Raw genomic sequence first — 17794 nt, 5'->3', positions numbered from 1 at the left:
GACTGCAAGGGATTAAGTGAAGCCATTCCTGAGAAAATACATCGTGCTTTCATGGAATCTTTTCTCACTATTTTTCAAATGCCTCTGTGATTACCACTCTATTATGAGGCTAAACATGAGTTCTGCTCTACCTCTTCTCAACTCTAAAACTCAGACACATGCAATTTGAGTGTAAAAGCGAGTGTACAATAAACAACAGCTTTTTGACTGCTGGAGTTTTTTCTTTATTTATTTCTACCCTGCTTTTAAATTATTTCTTGTTTTCCTATTTTATAGTGGTACCCACAGCAGTGTTATATAAGATTTCTAAAGCTAAAAGAACAACATTATTACAAAGGTAACTGTGATTTCTCAAAAGTGGAATGCAAAAAGAGATAACTAAAGAAGAATTTCTGCAATTACTATCTTGCTTAGGTTACTACAATCTTATCAGAAATACACATCTGCAGCACTTGAGGTAAGCTTTCTGAAAGTCGCGTTGGAATGGTATGTATCTGAAAAATGAAACATAGGAAATAGCTGGCAATTCTGTTAAAGGACCATCTAAAACACAGATGAAAGTTCCTAATGGAAAAAGTGTTTTCCTGAATAAACACTGCCCCAATATATAAAGCTGATTTGAAAAGATATAATTTGTGGCTTGGTATGGTATTTGTAGAGAAGAGCTACCAAAGAGCTTCAACTGATGATCGAAGGTAATAACCACCGATTTCAACACATTTTCAGAGCTCTCTGGTATCTGCCGAGAAGAACAATATCAAAAGGCTCCTTTCTCCAGCACTGCTGGTGTCAAGGTTAATGAGCTAAAACTTGTTAAATTGATATTACCAAACTAACGACGTTTTTATAGTATACTGCATGGATTTTAACAGACAGGCTAATGTGGAATATTGCTAGTCTTAATTGAATTAGAAGGTATAGTATGTACGCAATTAAAATAACTAAAAATGGAGGAGCTGAGAGGCAGATGCCTATCTAGACCATGCCCCTGCCACATACCTTGTGCTGTCACGCATATACTTCAATCTGCAAATTCAGACCACATTCCAACTGCAAACACAGGAAATACTAATAGATACTACAGAGAGTCTATTGGCTATCTGCAACCCTTGAAAAATTCATTCATCCTGATCTCCATAAGCTCCCTCTTTACCGACTCACACGGTGAATCAGAAGAAAGCCACTGTAACACTACAGACCCTTAGATCTTGATGACTGTGCACACAACGGGCTCAACCACAGGATGAAGGGAAACTGCCTTATTCCCAAACTGCCGCGACTCAGAGCCGTTCGGCAGCTACAGCCAAACACGGGAGGGTGCAGGAACACACTTTCTGCAAGGCATCTTACTCCATCAGTACTCCTCCCCTGCTGGCAACCAGGAATGTTTGGCTTTCTACCAGATGCAAAAGCTTCTGCTGCACACTGGAGGAGCTCTGTCTGCAGGCGAATTTCTAGATGATGTATTGTAAAGGACAGCACACTGAAAACACTAATTTTCTTAAAAAGTAACCGTCCTCTATGAGAATTCCAGGCCAGCTCTGTAAAGAAGTAGGTTAACTTCTAAACTTGAAACTATGTAAGAAACGTGAACATTATTTCACAATATTTTCACATCAACCAAACCACACTTTAAGACAGAGGGGAAATAAATGCCTGGAGTCTACATCCAAAATAGATGAACAAACAGCAGGGGGAAAAAACGGACATTTAATGAATCATAGTAAAAGGGAAGAAGCTTATGAAAAATAAATGGCATTTGTAGATGATTAAATTTTGAAGATGAGATGTTGTAGAGCTGCACCAACCATTTATCTCAGTGCCACAACTGCATCTAATAAATAAACCACTTTTTTTTTTTTTTTTTTTTAATTCAAACTGAAGATTCCATGCTATCTGATAACTTGTATTTTCCACTGATGTAGCACAGGGGCAGGGTTTGGGCTGTAATTATTCAAGGCAGTTTCAAAGAAAGAAAAGCTGTTAGTTAGTTGGATAGAAAATGAGCATCACCAGTTAGCAATAGGCCAATACAAATATTTCTTCTACAGACAGAATCATCGAGTTTGCATTCAGAGAGGCTCATTAGAGTTTCTCCCCCTAAATATAAGATACCTGCAAGTTTCATGTAAATGACCTTCTGGTTAGATAATATTTTTACATTGCAGTTCAATCTCTCACTAATACAGAGCTGTTATTTAACGTACAGTATATACCCAGGTACGTTCGGTATTTCTGTAAAAAATAAAGTAAAAATCTTACTCATGTTAGCTATTCCAGTGTTTTCTAAAAGACTTCTCTCCCTGGATCTAAGATTTTATAGAGAAAGGGAATCAAGTTGGATTCACCTGCTTTGTCAAAATCAAGGAAAATACAGGAGATGCTGCAAATGAAGGGAAATATTCGTCAAGGATTAAACGCCAAAATCCCCCTTACATCGAATTCTTAGAGACAGTCAATCAGAAAAACAGTTCCATAGGAATCCACAGGAACTCTCAAGACCCTTCTTCCTACTGTCTTTCCAATTTCCATCTGATATACCAGAAAATAAGTCACAACTTAACTCATCTTTGAAGTCCTACAGGAGAATATGTAGCCTTGTCCCGTGGCATTTGTAACCGAACACACAGCTGCCATACAGGTACGCTGGAACGTTTCCAGTCTCCATCACTACAGCAGCCTGAGCAGCTTCTTAAAAAGAAGAATCTAGTCTCTTTTTTATATTGTACAGATGTCAAACAGATGTAAAATCCTCAATTTTCTAGGTTTTAAATACAAATGCATGTCTGATCTTAAAGGCGAGCTCAACATTTATGTCTTGTCTTGGTGATAAAGTTCATGAATACATAATGAAAGCAGAACAACTCTGCTACTGATTAAATGTCAAAAAAGGTTTTATTGTCAAATATACTGTAAATACAGAAGATATACAACAAAGAGCATTAATTGCAGATGGCTCAGTACAGCTTAAAAAATGCATATGATCTAAACAGGAAATGTTCATTTTCAGTTTCAACCTTCAATTTTGATTTACTTTCAGAATGTATCTCCAGACAATCTGTGAAGATAGAATGAACTATAAAATGCCCAAAATCAACTGACTGAAATGCGCCACATCCAAGGGCACACGTTAGCATGTCAGAGCAGAACACACAGCATACACAGCAGAATTAACCAATCTATCCAAAACTCTGGATATCTGTTACAATTTATTTAAAACTTTGTGAACATTAAAAAGAGATAAAATATGGGAAAATTTGTTCAGGACAAAGGAAAGGTTGGAACTGCCATCCTCACAAATGGGTTTTATAGAGGAGGCTCGAGTAGACTGCAGGTGAGCACAGGTCAGTAGCATCCTGCTCCCAGGAAATGTCAGGGGAAAAGCAGCTTCACACCTATATACGAGAGAGCTTTACGTACAGTTGGAAGAAAGTCTTTCTCCCTATCGTGTTCTACATTGCCACGCTGAGCACTTTTTCATTTGGTCAACACAGCCTTGACCAAAGCGCTGTGTTGGGCTGAGAACAGACAGGATGCGACTCACTAGGAGAGAGGCTGGAGGAGTGGGGTGAGAACTGACCAGAGACCGTCTGCATGTTCAGAAGAGCCTGACTTATTCAACGTAGAGAAGGGAAGACAGATAGGACACTCACTAATAGTCTTCGCTTGTTAAAAGGCACGTTCAGTAATAAAGGGAAATAAATTGCTCTCCGTACCCACAGTGTACAGGACAAGAAGCAGCAGGGAAAGACTTTAACAGGGAAGACTTAGATTAAACATTAGGAAAAATGACCATGATTAGTAAGGCTATATAATTTCTAAAGTTAAGCTGGACAGCTATCAGTCGGACATGATGCTGGCAGAGTTCTTGCTTCAAGAAGAGCGTGGATAAGAAAACAAATCTGAAAGTGTTGTTTTCCTAAACGCTGCAAACAGTAGTGCAGACACCAGATCCAGAGGCGATGCCAACGAGGGCGCAACAGCCCATGCCGAACACACCATGCCGCTACTAAACTACATCAACCACCTGAACCAGACCTGTACGCCACGACGTTAACAAACTGCATCGCAAGGTACAGCCTAGTGTGTAGGCGGCACAGAGTCATTCTCCTTTATTATGATCCCTTCAGCCAGAAAAATGGCTCAGGTAAAGCCCCCTCTAAAATCATCCCAGTTTGAGAAGACACTGCTGTTCTGGAACCACCCGGTGGGTGGGCGCTTCCTGCGCCTCCCAAGGTGCAGCATGCAGCTGTGAAAACCAGGGCACAAACTGCCCAACTGAAAATGCATATTAGTCACTCCCCAGATAACATAACATTGGTCCCATTTCCAAGATAACCAACACTTCAAGGTGGCATTTGAAACATATACTAAAAATCCATGCACATTCCCTTTAGTTTATAGACAAATTACTAAAGTAACTTTAATTACATGGAGCCAACAAGATTTTCTTACCCACAACTGAATGGACCAGGTTTTAACACTCTTCAATGATCTTATTTATGTCAACTAATATTCTAGGAAATTAAGAATAAGAATTTCAGTTGAGAAAAAAAAAATCATTACCACCATGGAAACTAGAGATTTCTAACATGCTCTCACGGGTAAAGGTACATTTACTCTTGGTCTGGGACAACACTGCTGGCCTTTATAATTTATAATTAGTAACTAGAATGATCTGATAAATTGCTGCTCTTGTGTAGAGTTAGAGCTTGTTTTTTTTTTTTTTTTTTTTTTTTAAAGGAGCTAAAAACACAGTCTACCCACCTGTATCTATTTTTAATTTGGTAATGACTGTACTTGCTAAAATTCTACCCAAATGTCACTCACAGCTTCGGATTCCAGCTTTTTTTAAACAGAATATGGAACAGAAAGCATAACCTATTATGCAAAACTGTCAGATGCTTGCTTCTAAAATCACAGAAATAAATGCATAATCCTGATTTTCTTATGGATCAAAAAATTATTACAGAAAAACAAAACTTGAATATAACTTTCAAGAAAGGAAAGGTATTCTATAAAAAGTAATAGGGCTCTGATCCGCGTGTGCCCTGTTTACCCATAGAGAACTAAGGGATGCCTCCCACTTTGTGGGTGAAAGTAAAGGCAGAATTACTTGAGACCTGTGACTTCTCTCTCATCAAATTCACAAATCAGCTAGACATTTAAACAGCGCCAACTGTTACAAGTAAAACTGCTACCGAATCTCAGCTGCAAAAATGTCAGTTCAGGGCACTCCGCAAAAATCTAGTACTGAATCCTTAACTAAAACTCCACGTTATTAAAATAGGTTTTTTTTTTGATTAATGCGACTTCTTTGACTGTGAAAATATTCTAAACTAACACGACAAACATGTCTTACCTCAAAATTACCTGTACATTAGAGGACCTTAAAAAAAAGTCTGATTAAAACAGTAATCCATGAGGTTTCTGCTGCTGGCAGCTGTATCACAACCAGTGACATCCTTTGAGGGACTCTCAGCATGTGGCCTGCATCAAAGGTAATCTGCCAGTTTTTATGCTAACTTATATGTGCCTTCGCAAGAACAAGAATGTTCCACACTTCAAAATGTAATTAAAATATTAAAGTACTTTTCATTGTTAAAATATCCTTAATGTGAAATTGAAGTTGACTCGCTGGAGTTAATAATGGCAACTATCACTAATACTTGCTTGTCCTACTATACCGGAACCCTTTACACATTGGATTCCTTATATCCTTATGTACTGAAATGGGAAATTAAAACCCATTGGCCAAGCATGCTAATACACCGCCGTGTTTAAACAAATATGCTGCTTTGTGCAAAATAGTCAGGCGAGATGTGGTTGGAACAGAGTACATACAAGGACCTCAAAAAAAAAAAAGAAAAAGATGTTTTTAATGTCTGTACTTTACTGTTGTTTGGTAGCTGTGTGGAAAACCCATAAATCACCGAGTCAAAAGACGTATACTTCTCAGCCTTTTTGGCACCCCTCATAGTCAGAGTTCATCTGATCAGCAGTTGATGGGTCCTGCTCCCAGGACCACTTCTGTTTTATCAGAAATAATAATAATAAAATGCATTTCAGAGAGGTGGGCCACACTTTTTTCCTTCCTTTTCCTTCATAGCATCAAGATGAGGATTGCAGAGATGCCTAGAGATACCTTTTCAGCTGCAGGGAGAGCAGCTCTGCTTCCTCAGGAGCAGGACAGGGCTCTTCACACCACACCCTTTAGCAGTCACAGAAGCCTACTCTGAACTGAATGGTATTTCCTTTTAAAGTGCAATGCATCCAGGCTGGATTGATCTAAATCTGGCACATTTCTGGCAAGCACCGCTTCCTACAGCACTACGGTAGTTCCTGTGCCTTCCAGAGAGACAGGGGACCTCCTCTTCATGAGGACACTTCTGAGCAGCCTCCTTTCCTTCAGCACGTGGATACTGACCACAAATATCTGCTGCTGTTAACAAATGTGAAAATCAACCACGGAAGAAAGGTAGCCTTGGCTCTACAGTGGCCAAAATGATTTATGACATCAAGACCTAGCGCAGAAATCTAATGCTCCAAAGGGACTGCGGGAGCTCAGCCTGCAAACACCAGTTCTGTGCCCACTCCTAATTACTTCATTTACGACTGTAGAAGTGTTTTAACAGACAAAATTAATTATTTTGAATAATCCTTCTGAAATATGATATGCATTTTAAATATATGCACCCTGTCATTAATTAAAGTTCCCCACCTTTTGGTGCATTAATTCAAAGATCCTATCAGCGACAAAGCAACAATTACAAGAAGACTGTTTACTAAAATTAAAAATAAACTTAAAAGGTTAATGCACTCTTCTGATATACTTAAAGTAATGCTAAAATGTTTTCATTTGAGTTTTTACTAGACATTATTTTCCTACTCTTTAAAATCAATCTCTTTGTTCCAGGAACACATTTCCTGTCAATAAAATGAAAAATGATATAGATTTAGGAGGATAGTGGTCTCAGCGTAGCATCTCTCATATTATTATTCCAGTATCATCTGTTACAAAGTAAGACCAATTCCCACATCTAATTACAAACAGGATTTCAGAGTCATTAAACAAAATACATTTCCATTAGTGCTGCTGTAAGAAGATAGGGGAAAAAATGAAGATTAGTTCATGCTGCACCTCTGTTTTTCAAGCTTTGAAGATTTAGACCTCTGCACTCTGAGACTATAAATTTGTAAAGGATCTGAAAGGTGACAGGCATGTGAAAGCTCTCAATTCTATGCAGTTTAGCCATACCATTTGCATTTTGTCATTAGTTTATCTTGTGCTGCACTTAGTTCTGATAGCAGATATGGCAAGAATCTACAGAGGTTGTTTATGACTACGCCGCGTGCACCCAGAGGTATTTCATTGGCGTTAGGAAGGGTTTTTTTTAATAGATATGCATCTTGATTTTCTCTATGAAATCTGTTCCAGCAAAAGTTAGAACTAATTGTAAGGAATTCTGCCTTCATTAAAAAAAAAAAAATAAATGAAAAAGGACTTCATGCTCTGGAAAAAAAGGAATAGCAGCTTTTGATTTCAAACAAGCTAACAGCCAAAATATACTGAGGAAGCAGATTGTGTGACATGTTTAACTGTTGAAATCTAAACTTACAAGTAGGTATATTCTCCATTCATGAACATTTAACAGCATCTAATTGTCACGAATCCATTTAAAATAGTCCCTTGAGAATTACCCACTCAAAAGCATTCACACAAACCAGAGCGTGGACATGTAATAAGAACTTTTCTAAAAATAACCCCCTGTAAGAGAATATCTAAATTTGTTTCATCTTTAAAATAGTTTACATTTATATAACATCATAATGTTATATAAATAATATATATGATGTTATATAAACACTAATTAATTTCATCAAGTGTGAGATAAACCAAAAAAATGGAAACAGGAATTCTTCTCAAAGAAAAAGACTCCTCAGAGTTAGAAAAATGCACAGAGAATTTCATTTTCAGGAGTTATCTGAAGTTATATTCCTTTATCAGTTTTAAAGCTACAACCAGAGCTACTTTATGTTTCCCAGAGCTGTGTGTCAGTCAATCCAAATACATAAATAGTAGCTGACAAATAGACATTTGTGTGTGATTCATACGCATTTACTATAAAGTATTTACATTCATATTTAAATGAATGAGAATCCTTTTAAAAAAGATAAAGTATTCTTATGCATTCAGTAGGTAACTGCTTACGAATCTGTCTAAAATGGGACCTTAAAATAGTTTGCAGATAAGAAACAAATTCACTTCTGCACTCCACTGAAACTGTGGCTCACTGAGGTATCCTGAAATTCTTGGTATCAAGTCCTGCCCAGTGGTGGAGTAACACAGCAGGAACCACCCACTGAGAGTCACTCTCCAAAACCCCTTATTTGAGTAGACGTGTACATCTTGTTTCTAAGCTTCATGCACAGAGACCGGATTCTCAGGATAATTCAGAGGGCCCATGAAAGCCATCGCCATCAGGAAGAAGTAGAAGAGGACCCAGCAGAATACAAGCAAGGTACGACCAAATCAAACAAACACTTCCTAGATAATATCTGAGGAGCTGGATCTTAAAAAAGAAAACAGCACATCTACTTTTTCCCCTCAAAACTATCAGTCACTGTCTCCAGGAAGGCCCCGCTATGTTATCCGCAGGGAATTCATTACCCCATATCATTCAGCAGCCAAGGAGCAATGGGCAAAGCTCTTTAAAGCCTCAGTGTTACATGAATGTTTTGGTGTCTTCACTCCATTTTCACTCAGAAAAAAACCCCCACAATGTCTTTGACATCATTTCCAAGAAGCCACACCTTCAAACCTATGTGTGGAAGTGCATCCTGAAAGCCACTGAGTTTCATCATGATGTGAATCTGCGAGTACTACAGCCTTGGGATAAACACTCTCATGCAGAGCTTGCCCTCACACCTGGTCACCTACTTGACTTCACTCCCCGGAGGAGCCTCATTCAAACACTGCACTTCAGCATGCTCACTCCCTTGCCTCTGCACTGCGAGTTAGTCCTGAAGAACAAATGTCTCATCCTGGGGCGTCAGAAATCTTGTTTTATCTCAGAGGCACACAGTAACATGGCCCAGTCCTACTGCTCTGCCCACCCTCCCCCAGAGAAACGCATCCCAGATCAATGGGCTGAACAGGAACCTCGAAGAGCTCTGACCTCATTTCTGATCTCTAGGAGACCACATCTCTGCACGACACTGACCGTTCCCCGCCTATCTCCTGCCCTGGTCCCATCGCCGATGTAATGCGCGTCACACCATGAGCCATACTCGCACCACAACATCATCTGCATGCTCGAGGAAAAAAGGCACACCAAAAATGCCATCGTCTTTCCTATCTACCCTACCCATGCTGGTGCTCAGGCCATTTGTGTTCAACAGCCGTGCGCCAGCGGCTCAGCGCACTCCACCACTCCACAGACGGGGAGGTCCACTCAGCCACCATGTGCTACCCTCAGCTTCCAGCGCGAAAAGCAAGTTTATCTTCACACTCACCAAGCACATACCTAAAGAAATAGCCCAGATGTCTCAATTAAGGATTAAAATATTTTAATATATCTGTCGGGGTGGAGCCAAACAGCCACAATTTTCGGATAAGACAAGACAGTAAACAGAACATTGGGAATTCTCTCTTACTTCAAGCCTGTATATGTTTCTCCAGGCGAAAGGACAATTAAAGAAAATTAAATGTATGCTTCACTAGCTTTTCAACCGATTCCAAAAATATTAATAGTAGTTTTGACTGGTTACATTTTTAAAATGGCATGAATGTTTCGTGTTCTTTAAATAAAATTATCATCTTTGAAACAATAACTCTCTGCTCGCGTAACACAAAAATGCTTTAACAACAGGAAAAATGACTTCATGAAGTCTGCACAGCACTCAAGGACTAAAATAATCTGCTCTCTGGTCTTGTCATTTTTACTCTTACAATAAAATAACAGCCTCGGCATCCTGCTCTTTAGAATAAAAGATCTACCTCTTTTGACTTTTCGAGCACTTGAAAATTTTAAAAGAGAAAAACTAAAAAATGCTGACCATGTAATAGCTGGGTATTCATGGTGGGTGGAGAACATGAAAGGTTACAATATGGATCTGTGCCTACGCGTTTCTTTTCAACTTGAGCAGCATCCTCCTGCTTCTGCTAACTCGGCAATCATACAGCTGACAGATTTCTGGGTTTTCTAAATAATGCATGGGATTTTCTTTTAACATGTCAGTGCAAAAGTATCAATTCTGCCCCTGTGTCGTTTGTGATGCTGATTTTCCTTGACAGCATTCCATTAAACCAATGAGTTTTTTCCCTCCTGATGGTTCCTTAAATATTCCTCCGAGTGATGTATTTGTGGTTTTTTAAACAGATTGTGAAAGATGTTTGCATTTATGAGAAAACTGCATAGCAGGTACTGAAGGGAAAAAAGGATAAAAAGATAACACTTCTTTTTTTCTCTGAAGAGCTTTTTCTCTGATCCTCACATGCCAAAAGCTGGGGTGTTTTTCCTTTCTTTTCTGCCTAACTTTGCTCCTTGTCTGGAAATTAAGCAACAAGACTCTACATACAGAATAACATTTTGACTTCCTAAGGAAATACCACTGAAACACTTAGTACTGTTTGATATCTCTCCTGGGAAAGCAAAACACATTTATTAAATCATGCATGCTAACTCCAAAAGCCAACAGAAGGAAATAACTGCTTTATTCTTTGCACTGAAGATTTGTACCACTGAGTACCGTCATGCATTGCTACGCATTGATCCTTCTTTGCTTATGCAATTTAAAGGATGTTCAGGTACCATCCCCGATGCTGCATTTTGCAAGCTATCCTTCACGTTCCAGTTCTATCAGATACTTGTACAACTTACCTGCTGCCATGCCTGGAAAAAAAAAAGCTCTGATTTCAAATAAGTTTCAAATTTCCCTGGCCAATTACATGGTGATTTCCAGAATATCCTTTCTCTAATATTAGTATTGCATTACAGCAGCTATAAATGCTTGTGCAACCAGAGAGGGTTTGTTTAGTTTATCTTATTTCTATAGAACAATAAATCGATTATGCGGCAGGGCTTTGAGAGATCTGCACACATATCCAGATTCAGATCCCAGCTTAAAACTCTTGATCTTACTCCATTTCTGAAGTGGAATAGGAAAGGCCATATCACTCCTGGCATGTCTTATCCATCACGCTTTACAGCACGACTCGCCTCAGCTACGGACACCCTCTGGACTCAAGGCAATCCTCAGATGTAGGCACAGAAGGCCACCAACAAACCATTTCATCTTCTGAGACTCCCATGGAGCAGCCAAAAAGAAGGAATAGGATTAGAAAGACTTATGGCCACTGGGAACTTGAGAATTCAGAGGGACGTAATTTCTCCCGCTTCCAGATACCTATGGCCCCAACTACCTGGTTCTCTAAATTTAACCTTCTTTCCCAGATCCTACAAGAAGATGGAGACAGACACAAAGGCATAAGGAACAGCTAGCACAGAGCTGCTGGACTGTGGGGCCAGAGAACCTACAGCGCCAGATTAAATATGAGATTTTCAATTGCCTGAGAAGTTTGTCTCAACACTTCATATGATGTGTAGGAAGGTGCAAAAAAAATCTCTCTCTTCTGCAGAGAGAGTGGAAGGAGGACATTAAAGTACAACAACATTCTTCACAGCATCGTGAACTAATGCATTGCTCCAATTAAAAAATACATGCGATTTTGGGAGTTCGGTACCATTTTTTTCTTTACAGTTTCATTATTGTCTCTAGTCCAGAGCAGTCCAGGACTAAACTCCACCATTACTGGGGTTACTGTAACGTCACAAAAAGGAGGTAGGCAGGACCTGATGACAAAAGCACAGCGGCTGCACTAGAAGCAGAAAAATAAGTGTTGCATTTACTCCCCGCTTTCTTAGGCACATTTGTAAGATTCAATTCTACACTTGTAATTTCCTACAGGACAACATAACATGTGAATAATTAAGAGTTCAGATTTTGAATTGATAGCACGAATGCTGGCTTCAGAGAGAGAAATTCTCGAAAAATTTCCATCATCCTAGGTGCAACACAGAGAGAAAAAACTACAAAAGTGACATTCCAGGCATCACTAAAGAAGCAAATCCAAAATTATTTCATACTGACTTCAACAGATACAGACGGGGATTTCAATGAATATGACAAGACACTCTCACCATTTCTTTACTATCCTAATGGCCTGTATATAATGACACACTGCCACAACAACCCCTGGCAATAAAGTCTCAGGATTTAATACTGATCGAGTACATTTTGAATTCAAAACAAACAACAGCAGAAGAGACTGCTTCATTCATCTGTCAGACTACGGAGTGAGGAGGAAAGCGCACAAGGCAATGTGAAGTATTTAGTGGTGGTGTAACTTATGCTCGCCAGAGGAAATCAATATCTAACACTGAGGTAAAAACCCAACCATCCCTATAGTTGGTTTTTTAGGTAAAACTGCAACCCTTCAAGTCATTGTTACAGTAAAAAGAGAAAAAAAAAAATCAAAGGAAGCAAAAGGTCCTTTGCTCTGTATGACTATATTTCTGATTTGACAGCTACAATTATAATCATTCAGACATCTATTTCCCACAAACTCTCCACAGTCATAACCTTTAGTGATTAATTATAAAGTTCCAGGAGCAATAGTACACAGACTAATTTCCTAAAACAATAAAAGACAGAATTTCTCATTTGGAGCTAAATGAAACACGAACAGGTTGTTATTCATGCTGAAATCTAGATGCAGAGTCATGTTGCAGCCATTACAGAAGCTATTAAACACAACCTCAAATCAAAGAAACTGTAGGTCTCTCTCCTAAAATAAAATCTTTTTCTCACTTATGAGACTTCTGACTCCTTTGCTCTGTTTTTTTTTCTACCTCCTCTAAGTAAAAAAAAAAAAAAATCAAAATTCAATTTTCTTTCTCATTTCACATCTCCATTTTGGTTTTAATAGTCATTTAAACTGTAAGAGTCTAGAGCAAGACAAACATTTGGTAAAGGCTTCAAGCACACAAGATTATCACAGTGTCCTCTGCATGGCGAATCAAAGTTACAACACGTCTATCCCACTTCTAAACAAAATTCCTCCTCCCTTCGTGCCTCATCACAGCCTCCCACGAGTTTTCCACAATGCATATTTGATAATTCCTCAGTTATTTTGTACAGTTAAATGCATGGTTAAGCTTTACATTCCTCTCATTTTGGTTTTCCTTTTTGACACCATCCTGCCGTACCTGCTTAATGCCAATCTCTAAAAGATGATCCTCCAATAAAAAGATAAGCCATGCATTACAAAAATGAGCCTAGTGCTGGCATTGTAGATACTAAAAAGAGGGGAAAATGTGATTTTTAATATGATTAGTAGTTCTTTTTGTTAAGGAATTATTTCTCTGTCCGCAAGCAACACTGGCACTCAATCCAGCAAATTTGCTCTTGGCAATTGTACTGAATCAGGCAATGAAAGGGGAAAGAATTGAGAAAAGACCTTTACGTAACTTACACCATATCCTTACCCCTGGGCCCCTTGTAACTGTAGCTAAACTCAGTGGGAATTTTTCCAAATATTTAAATTGGAATTGAGTGAGCTGTAGAACTCATTGAATTGCTAAACTACAGAAAACTTTTATTTAATATGCACACTCTTGATGTATTGTTGAAAGGATGATACGACAGCACCCCATGAAACTTGGCGACCAGGTACCGAAAATAATAATATTAATATACAGTAGATTCTCCCCATATGAAATATATAAATTTTGCCATCTCAGGTAACACACCAAACCATGACCATTTAAATTAGCAAGCTTTTGTACTAATCCTGCATCTTTTCTGTACAGCGCCTCCTCGCTTTTCAGTTGGAATTCTATCTTCAGTCATATTTCTTAGCATTCAGTGAAACTTCATAATTCATTCTGAACTATATACAGACTACGAGAGTTATACAAAATAAATATGCTTTTTCAGTGCTTTTTTTTCTCAATTCAATAAGCACTAATTCATTAGGGTCTGAGAAGTGAATAAGAAATACATATCCCACATAACAGAAAGCTGGGGAAGGGTTTAATGCATGAAAGAGAAGACAGAGTTCTTCAACACAAATGAGTACACAAAATTAGCAAAAGGCAACACTGCTTTTGGAAAGACTGCTTTGTGCATAATTTGTCATGAATTCAAAGTTATTCCTTTAGAAAATGAGTCTAAGACCTCCCAGCTGCTGCTTTATTGGTCTAATAAATTACCATTTTGATGGTACAATGCATATACGCTCTACACCAACCAAGCAAGCCAACTGTAAGAGCGGCTTCGTCTTTAGAGATGCTTGTGTGACTTCAGAGATGTGTGAACGCCAACGGAGATGTGAATGCAATGTGGGATCAGACAATGCCTCTGTTCTTGAATGAATAATGAAAACAAAGGATGTGTAAGTTTCCAAAATGGTAGAAGTGTATTGTAGGATTGTTTGTGTCCAAAAAACTGAGTCCATTTGAACTTGTCCTTATTGTAATGCGCATCCAGCAGCTTTATGAGACAAAAAGGATCTATCTTATTCTGGGTTCTCTATACCACCTTAGTAAAAGTCTCTTCTATTCACCTGAGAAGAATATTAGAATAAACAAAGAAGATATCCTCTTCAAAGAATCTGTTTCTGACTTAAACTGTGAACCTTGTTCTTGTGGAGGTGGGACTTGGGGAGCTTAGTTCAGGCTTAGACTAACGGTTATAGTGATATGGACTGAGCACGTGCTCAGTGTCAGTGCCTTCTACCCAAGGTCATTCCAGCCAGGTAGGCCACAACAAACCTTTACCACGACTCACCTTCAGAGCTGTGGTTTGCAAATATCCGTTCACAGAAAGAGCAAAATGCAGAAAAGCCAAAAAGTTGGTGATTTAGCATTCCCTACTTGAACTTTCTCCACTGAACTGTGGAACCAATTACGAGTTCCAACAACCTGACGTTTTGGCAACTTTCTGCCTTTTACAGGAAAACTCCAGGCTCACTGTATTATTGCCAATAGACAAGTCTTTGGTTACTAAAAATATATACATGGGAACAGTTCGAAATATCTGTTTTCAAACATAATGAAAACAATTCTTCACCAGTATTATTAAAAAAAATTAATGAAGGTGGGTCTGAAGGAGGAAAATTGGAGGAATACTGGAGGAAGGGTGAAGCAATTTTGATGCGATAAACATAGACCAAAGCTTACAAAATAAAAAAGCATAAGATTCACAACAGATTTTTGGCTTGATGGACAAAAGCAAGCATTAGGAGCTCCCCTATAGCTCACATGCATGGTATTACTTGCCTGCGTTTGAATTGAGCTCTTCATTTTCTGATTCTGTTCCATTCTGACTTCCACTTCCATGAAGGCTATTCATTGCCATAAGTTTCATTTTCTGTAACTTCATGGCCTCTGCCATGGCAGCCGCTGTCAGACCTGGAAAAATATAAATAAATAAAATGCAATATCATACTGAACAATACAGCGCTGAAAAACATGAGGAACAAAACAATTCTTTTCAGCAAGAAAAAGGCACAAATTCAATACACATTCTTAGTCCAGTTATGTAATGCTATTCTGAACACTATTTTAAGGTCGAGTTATTTCAGTACACCATTCTAAGGATTTATACATCTTTTTTATTATTTCAGTTTTCTTTTTCTTTGTTTTTACATGTACAGCAGAAAAAAAATATTTATTGTATTCAATGGTATCCCTTTTGATTATACTTTTAAGTATCATTTCATGTCACTTTGATCATTTTGTCACTTTGATCACTTTCTGCTTGACTTATTTCTGCAATAAAATTTCCAGGTACACTAGTAAGAGCATTCCCTAATTTCAGCATTCGAAATGAATTAACAGGGAACAATCAATGTTGTACTATTATATTATGTATTCAAATATTATTTCGTCTTTTTCTGAAGCATGTGGGTTTGGAATACTATTATCGCTACTGGAAATGTTACATTGGAAATGTGAGAGAAGTACAATATTGGTAATTACAAACACAATCCCACCTTCAACAGACCATCAAGACCAGCATGCATTAAGGGGGGTTAGATTTTCAAGTGACTTAAAAATCAATTGATTTCCAGTAGTAAAAGAGAAGCAGCAGAGTAGTGTCACGCTACAGGTTACCATCATTACTATAATTTTTAAATTATTATTTAGATTCCTAGACTCTTTCTTTCTTAAAAGTTAACTCTTTGTCATTTTTCACTTGGTCAGCAAGTAAGAGATCAGATTTTCTTCGAAACAGTATCAAATTACTTTAACTCCGGGCAAGACGTGGCTGAAAACATCTCAAGTTCACCTGCCTTGCAGGAATATACACAGGATAAAGCCATATAACCAGAAAGACCTCTATACGTGTAATTGTTTATCCATTCACTTATGGATCAGATGGGTTTGCTGTCTTTCTCCCAGTACAGTACGATTTGCTTTTGTCCTTTGCTAAAAAGCAAGCGAAACGCCTGCCACCAGCTACCTTGTGCAATAGCTCCACAAGAGCCCCCACTCGTATTTACTGAAACCCCATGATTTTTTATTGGTAGTGCATATCTTGTCAACCCACAAAGATATCAGACATCAAAACAGAATGAAATAATCTGCTGCTTCTGCAAACCACTGCTTACTGAGAGATTAGATGCTGATTAAAGCGAACTAATAATTTTCACATCCTATACTGCCACACATCCATAAATTAAAATACTTCCTTTTAAAAGCTGCTATGAATCTGACATTTAGATTAGCTCTGCCGCGCCTATAATAGGCTTCACAAAAGTTCTCATTATTTTAATATGACTTAAGTAAGCAAGCAATCAATGGACTCCAACTGCATGGAGGAGGGACACATATTATCACATATGGATACAGCAATTTGGATAACTACCGCAAAGAGAGCCCTGATTAGTATCAGGAAGTTGGAGATGACGGGTTACGAGATGGGGGTTTCACAAACCCTCTTCTCTCCAGGGTGTCTGTCCTCCGCCTTCCGTCTTTTGCCGAAGAGCCTCTCAACAATCACGAAAACAAACTCCCATATTCCCAAAGTACTGACGCCAGCTCTAGCAAACACCACCTAGACTAACTAGGCACTCATTTCACTGTCTTGTCATTCATACTGGAAAAAATAATTCCAGAAAACATCACCACCAATTTTGTCATTTAGTTCTTTTAATGCAATGCTTACTTCACGCTGAACACTACTACTGTGCGCGCACTTTTTATTTAACGCCTTAGGAAGTACTTTTGCAAACACTACAGGTTTTTTATCAAGAAGATATAAAGTCCTGACGTTTAAACTTCTGGTTTTACAAATTCTCAGGTTGATGTCACTCATATTTAATCCACCAAAGAATACACCCTAAATAATAAAACTGTTCACATGCTTTCTGAGGAAGAAGAAACAGTCTATAAACTTTTCCAATTTTTTTCTAGGGAAAGGAGAAGGGATTGCTCTTTGACTGAATTTCACATTTTTTTCAGGAGGTTCAAAACAAGCACAAGACTCCCAAGGAATTGATTGTTTTCAAGACTTCAGGCACCTGTGTGATTTGCATGCCTACCTGCACATCCACACTTCTCCTCCTTCTCCCAAACAACTCCAAATTTTGAGGTGCAGCCTTCACTAAAGCATTTTCAGAACTTGTACCCGTTCACAGTCTACTCTATTTTCACTTTATACGTCTCATCTATTTGCAAAGAATGCACATTTCTTTTAAAGGTTACAAAAATAGAGTCTGAACATA

General features: G+C 38.4%; 1 protein-coding gene across 6 annotated transcripts in view; it reads right to left on the bottom strand.

The window, feature by feature from the left end:
* DACH2 (dachshund family transcription factor 2) overlaps positions 1 to 17794 on the bottom strand; it is a 272249-nt gene that overhangs the window by 79254 nt on the left and 175201 nt on the right. For all 6 annotated transcript variants that reach the window (XM_054075822.1, XM_054075818.1, XM_054075821.1 and 3 more), the window contains exon 3: positions 15345 to 15476. In XM_054075822.1, coding sequence (XP_053931797.1) covers positions 15345 to 15476 — 132 coding nt within the window. The remainder of the gene's footprint in view (positions 1 to 15344; positions 15477 to 17794) is intronic.

Source organism: Cuculus canorus, chromosome 10 (assembly GCF_017976375.1).
Source record: "Cuculus canorus isolate bCucCan1 chromosome 10, bCucCan1.pri, whole genome shotgun sequence".
Lineage (NCBI taxonomy): Eukaryota > Metazoa > Chordata > Aves > Cuculiformes > Cuculidae > Cuculus > Cuculus canorus.
Note: the sequence above shows the minus strand (reverse complement) of the source record. Positions and strands in the feature narration are given on the sequence as shown.